The 6,771-nt window shown below is 39.5% G+C and overlaps 1 protein-coding gene across 1 annotated transcript in view; it reads left to right on the plus strand.

Annotated features, from left to right (window-relative positions):
* Window positions 1-6,771, plus strand: part of LOC106530407 (breast carcinoma-amplified sequence 3 homolog) — a gene marked incomplete at its 5' end in the record, with an annotated part of 72,129 nt that overhangs the window by 38,183 nt on the left and 27,175 nt on the right. The window contains 1 exon segment of the mRNA XM_014026011.1: window positions 5,789-6,122. Coding sequence (XP_013881465.1) covers window positions 5,789-6,122 — 334 coding nt within the window.

The raw sequence follows: 6,771 nt of genomic DNA on the forward strand, positions 1-6,771 counted from the left end.
AAATACCTTTTAGTACTAATGTTGTTAAAATAAAATGAACAGTCCAATGATCATTTTACTGATATGTATAAAGACTGCAAAGGCTGAAAAATCTTGAAGTCTGTATGAAATTGGAGGTAGTTTGAGGATTAAATTTAGTATGCTTTTTAAGCTCAAAAAAGTGGGGTCATATTATACTTTAATAAATACGGTATGTCAGTTTTGATCCTCTGTACTACTGCAGAAGCCTGATAATCATCTGTTCAGTCATATCAGGTGTGTTAGAGCAGAGAAACAAGTAGAACCTGCAGGGCTGCGGCCCTCCAGGACCAGRATTCCCCATGCCTGAGCTAGAACCACAAGTTGGAGCACTTCCTTGTTATACACAAGAGCAGGTCTGGCCTGAGGGTGTTTGTGCATGGAGGAAATCGAGGAACCTTTAATTATATCTTAAAGGWAAAGGATGTAACTGGATAACGGTTTGCTCAAAGAATAACCTCCTATTGGAGAGCAAAAGATAGCTTTATATTTTATTGTCAATGCTATAAAAGAAGCATCACTTGAAATTAATCATTCAGTGTGGGAAAATGTGTGCATAATTTAACAACTAATCTGGGTTCAGTTAAAACTTTACCTGGGTCTGGATCTACTTTATCTCATAGCTTAAAATGGGACCAAATAAAACTAAAATACAACATCCTTGTTAAAAAAAAAGACAAAACAGTCAAAGTTAAGAGCTTTTTCTTCCACTTAGAATCATGCAACGCAAATTTCYAGTGTAAGGTGGGAGTGCTTACTCAACATAACTACTTTAAGACCTTGTTCGGTTCAGGATTATTGACTGTGAAAGCACACAAACTCTCAGAGCCTGTCTGCAGTTCAGACCGCTGACCGGCTGCACTTTAAGCTTGCTTTGATCCAACCAGTTGTAAACACTGAACGCTGACTGCGGCCCGGTGCTTGGGCCAGAGGTTATCACCGTGTGCTCACTTACACACACACAGACACACAGTCACACTCAGAAACACTGTGGAGAGTGATAAAGTCTTCAGTAAGGTGGGCGGAGAAACGCCTTATCTGTCTCCGGCAACCAAACATGTGGCCGGCTGCCAGTGACCCGAGGCCAGGTAAACAGACCTGCGGCTGATAATGGTTGGACCGGGCTGAGGGTGTGGGTGTGGACGAGCTCAGTCGAACGACAAGCCTGTGAGCACTACTCCATGAGGTTACAGAGGTGGCACTGCTGGCTTGTAAACTGTACAGCCTCTTTAGCTGTTTTTGGTGATGTGGTTAAATCACTGACTATGGGGACCGGTTTCACCAGAAACTGTATTACTGGAATATCTATGCATTTCTTTGAAACGAGATTGTTTTGCAATCCATGGTTCAAAACTGACAGTTGTTTTTAAGGTAGCCCCAACATAATATCACACCAATGGAGAGCAGTATTAGTAAAATGATAAACCACAGTTTTGCTGTTATTACCATATTTATTTGTGTATAATATGATCTCATGTATAATACGACCCCCCTTTTTTGAGCTTAAAAAGTATAAAAAATTAATCCTCAAACTACCTCCAATTTCATACAGACCAAGATTTTTCAGCCTTTGCAGTCTTTATACATATCAGTAAAATGATCATTGGACTGTTCATTTTATTTTAACAACATATGTACTAAAAGGTATTTTGACAACAAATATATATCAGCTGTAGCAGCATCAWATGAATTCTGGCATTTTACACATAGTCCACCAGGAGGCGCCAACACAAAAGTCAGAGACTTCACATGAGATTTGGACCATCTTGTGGGGGAAAAGCAGATTACTTCCTACTCGTGAGCGTCCCCTCTGGTGGGGAAACCTTTTTTCGGGGATACAAACTTTTTCAGAACACCGGTAGACAGCAGCCATTACAGACAAACATGTGTTTGTTGTTGTTCGAGGAGCAGCCCGGTCACACGCTAATGTCATTAGTTCGCTATCATTACTAAGGTGCAGGACCGCTTTTTTCCCCATTTTTTTCACATCATGTCACCTGCCTGGATCTGGAAGCACAGAGAAGTGTCAGAGGTGAGCTCGTTTCAACTGATTTTTACGACGCGGTCTCATTTCCGGACTCAGGCATTTTGTGAATGAAGCCGATATTTCAGTTAAAATACATAAGTAAAAATATTTATCCTAGTATAGTACTACCCCCCCAACTTTATGGATGATTTTATGGATTTAATTTTACGTATTATGCTTGAATAAATACGGTAGTTGTATTGACTTTATCCATCCATGTTTTTGTTTGAGAGTACGTAGTCGTTTTTCTTCTGTCCTATCTGTGTTCATCTCTGTCACATTCTCATCATTCCTGTGGGGATAAATAGAGATGCCTAGTCTTAACCAGTGTGACTGATTTAAAAGGTAAAACAGAAGCATCACATCTTTCTGACATCGTTCTGTTTGTCACAGATGTCATCAAGTACATTGCATAAGGTCAGGAGCGCAGCCTTTCCAGCGTCTGTGGAATGTGCTGCCTTCACATCAAATGACTTAAATACTGTTGCATTCCATATTTTTGAGATAACACTTGTCAATGGGTGTGCAGTTGAATGGTTGTGTAAAATCCCAGCCACCTTCTACATACCCCTTCACCTTTTCAGGATGAATTTGACAGTAAATATGCAAGCACATTTTTACAGTCGAAACTCTGACAGGTCTATTATGGTCAATTATGTCCAACACAAAGTAGTCCTTTATCGTCTCTGAACCATCTCTTATGGACACAGCAGAGGTCAGGCCTCCTCTTTCACTCATCTTTGTGAAGTCAAGCAGCCATCTGGTATGCAAAGGATACCCCATTAAGTGTCATTGCAGGGGACAATTACGTAAAAGGACCTGGCAGCAGATTAAAAAGGACGTCAGGTACAGAGCTGTCTTTCTGACTGCCTCACTAGAGTTTGACATTCCTCTGACTAACTTTCTCCTGAACCTTTTGGCCCTGTTGACACATCAACGATCTCTGGAAGCGTTAGTGTTTTTTCAGTGTTTATTGTGGCAAATAAACATAAAAAAGGAAAAGGTTTGTTTGGAAAATGCTGTGCTTGTTTAGTCTGTCAGGGTTGCCAGGTAGGAAATGATGGAATATTGGATTGTCACTTTAAAATTAATGTATTTTGACCCAAAATATCAAATATGCTGTGTGAGGGTCCACTTTTTGTTGGATGAGGGAGTTTGTAAGATGAGATATGTGTTGTGATTGTGGAACTTGTGCACAAAAAAAGGAGAGGGGCTTGACCCTTAAAGAATCTAAAAAATTGGTAATAAATGTATACCTTGCAGCAGTAGCTGCATTTCCATTGACCATAAAAATGCGCAAATTAGAATTTTGAAAATAAATTTGCTCAATGGAAACACGTCAATTTCGAAAAAAATTACATTTTTCGACAAAATGTTTTTGCGCTAGGATGAGGTGGTTTTTCGGCCGCATCGAAATTGGTGTTTTTCTCAAAACTGCAATGGAAACACTTATTTTGCATCACAGGAGTCACGTGATCAACAACCAGCTGTATCTACTGGTGAAAAAGACAATGACGAAGAAGATAACAGGAAGTAGAAATAGTAATATCACAGAAGTAGTAAAAGAAAGTAGTAAACTCACTGACTACAATTTCCCAAAAACACAGCATACGTAGCCGCTCCCAAGTAGGGACTTGTCTCTGGAAAGCCTCGATAAAAGATGTCGACGTCTCCTCTAATAATGAGCGCTAGTGTCATGGTAGCAACATGCTATGTGTTTACGTCCATTTCCGCCATGTTTTTAATGACTTATCGCGAGAACAAACGTATTCACGTGACTTTAATAGCATTTCTTACTTAATGGAAACACMRCAGTTGYGAAACTGTGTTTTCGACATTAACAGAATATCGACAAAGTTTTGCGCACATTTGCAATGAAAACGCAGCTAGTGATGCCAGGTCACTCACTGGTGCTGTAATGTTTTAGGTTTCAATGAGACACAAATGCTTGCAGACAGTTCAGTCTCGAGCATTAAACCATTACATTTGAAATGGTTAATACATGGATGTTTGTTTGAACCGAGGTTGAGGTTGGGTTGTTTCAACATGTTGAACAGGGTAAGCATCACAAAGAGTACTCTGCTTTCCGCTATTGTTACTGTTGTTCATCTACTTGCACAGAACAACTATTGACTGCAGCCGCCCATAGCAGTTTCACACATCTGCAGGGGGTTTCCTAAAGCGTCCAATGTAACTGGCCGAACCAGAGCTGAAATGCTATGGTTTCATTCAACAATGGCTTTGTGTAAACTGGGCCTTTGTCTCCATTGTCCTGTGATGTTATCTAGTGTCTTGTTTTGTTTTCTTAGCGTAATGAATCACAATTTCTGTTTTAGCGAACACCTATATAGTTTGTCCACTCACCGTTTTTGTCTGTCTTCATTAACTCTCCTCTCAGCTTGTCTCTTGCAGCCTATCTGTCTGGTTTCTTGCATGTCTAACATGCTCAGGGAGATCCTATCTTGTCAAGTGTGTGCTTTGTGAAAGTCTGGGAAGAACTAACAAAAGKTGCCATCTCTGCTGTTGTCTGTTCTCAGTCATTTATTTTACCACCGAACAGGCTCAAATCAGATTGTCACCTTTTAAACAAGGTTATTGCCTAATCCTTTTGGCCTGTTCACTTGGCCTGTTTGTTGTCCTGCAGCACAGTCAAATGTGTTTGCCCTCATAATAAACACTTCAATCTGGTCACACTAATGTTTGCTGGAATTTAATGTTGTTTACTTCCTCCATGTAAATCTTGATTGTGAAGAAAACACAAAGGCTTTTCCATATTTTCAAAATATGTTAGACAAAAGATATGTATTCAAAGGCTTAATGCTTACTTAATACTTTTTTAAGCTGAGGTTCTTCTTCCATGAAGCAGCTCTGTTGTCCTCCATCTATATTTTCAGTTCCAGGCTGAGTCATTTCTACCTTCTCCTCTCTGTCAACGCTCTCTGGTTTCATTTAAAAGAGTCAATCATCAGATATTGTCCAAGATTAACCTTCAGGGTGGATATAGCTCACTAGCAGCCTCGCACCGAGGACCTATCCACGTCATCATTTACCCAGAATGCTTTGTGTGTAAATAAAATGGCCCCGTCTGTGTAATATATTTTTAAACTTTTAGTTTAAAAATGATAAAAACTAAACAGCCTACAGTATTTTTACAGTCTTTATTTTACAGTTAAAATATATGTTTATTAAATAAAATCTAATGTTACAACTAATCAGGGATCCCTTTAAAGAACTGCTAATCTGTCCATGCTGTACCCCACCCTCACCTGGTGACCAGTGGAGATGGGTGCCAGCTCCCTGCGCCCCTGAAAAGATGACGTGTGCATAAAAACAGGATGGACGGGTTTGTTTTCAGACAATTAGGTAAAAAGTGAGAGATGTTCTGTTTTAACATGCAAGTTCAGAAGAAGTCCTTTTCAGAATCAAGTATTTAAATTGGTTAATAACTTTATTATCTTTATTTAACTTTGGAAGTGGAATTAGATACCTGATGCACTGAGTTTTCATTAAACCTCAAGGTTTCTCCACCATTAGATTTCACATTTTGTGTGGAGCCATGTATATAGGTTTTAGTGGTTCCCATTCTTTACTCTTCTGTAACGATCTGTAACAAATAAAAGACTCTAAGTTTTGAACAAATAATCCAATGATAGCCCTATTCCTTTTCTGCTTTTTATGTTTTTTTTAAACTTTCTTATGTCTCACACTTTTTTTTTTGTCCTTTCTGCTTTTTTTCTGATTCAGGTTCAAGACATGTGTTTCAGCCAGGACAGCCGCTGGGTAGCTATCAGCACCCTCCGGGGCACCACCCATGTTTTTCCCATCAACCCGTATGGTGGTACACCCTGCGCCCGTACCCACATGTCACAGCGGGTGGTAAACCGGATGTCCCGTTTCCAAAAGAGCGCTGGCCTGGAGGATATTGAGCAGGAGCTCAACAAGGCGGCTGGACTTGGAGGAGGAGCGGGAGGAGGCATAGGAGGGAGCAGCTGCATTCTGGGTGGAGGAGGAGGTGTGGGGGGCCGCTGTAGTCCCATACCTGGATTGTCCAGCAGCCCCTCTGGATCCCCGCTGCATGGTAAGGAGTTGGGAGAAGTGATGGTTTTTCATGTTGTTTGCTGCAGGTGTTGGCTCTGTAACATCATGGTGAAGTTGATTAATGTCAAAATTCACTTTACATGGCATTTCCAAGGCTGTACAATCTGAAATATTTCATTTAGAGGGCCTAATTTGAATCAAATATAGATGTTAATAAGTTTTGCTTTGTTCAAAACATTTTCCAACAAAAAAAAATAATCAATGGGGTAAAAAATAAAATCATGGATATAATAATAGGTATCTAAGTAAAACAATCGTGTCAAAGTAATGTTGTAACCTTTATATTTATAGGTAATGTTTGCCTTGAATTTGCCCTCCTGGAACTAAAATAATCAAACAAGTCCACCCACAACGCTTAGTGAGTTGATCTAGCTCATGGGTTCTTAAACTTTTTGACCTCGGGGCCCAATTTTGAGCATAAAGTGACACAAGGCCCAGTCAGACATTACCAATGTATGGATCAAAATGATAATTATTCTAAATCTTGGTTTAATTTGTGTTGTATTTGCATTATAACTAAATTAAATACACTTACAGTTTAAAAGTAAAACTCCTGTCAAATAATCACAAGACATGAGTATGACCAACATTTTTTATATTGTAACCTAAATATATACATATATATATAT

This window comes from Austrofundulus limnaeus, unplaced genomic scaffold (genome assembly GCF_001266775.1).
Source record: "Austrofundulus limnaeus strain Quisiro unplaced genomic scaffold, Austrofundulus_limnaeus-1.0 Scaffold517, whole genome shotgun sequence".
Classification (NCBI taxonomy): Eukaryota; Metazoa; Chordata; class Actinopteri; order Cyprinodontiformes; family Rivulidae; genus Austrofundulus; species Austrofundulus limnaeus.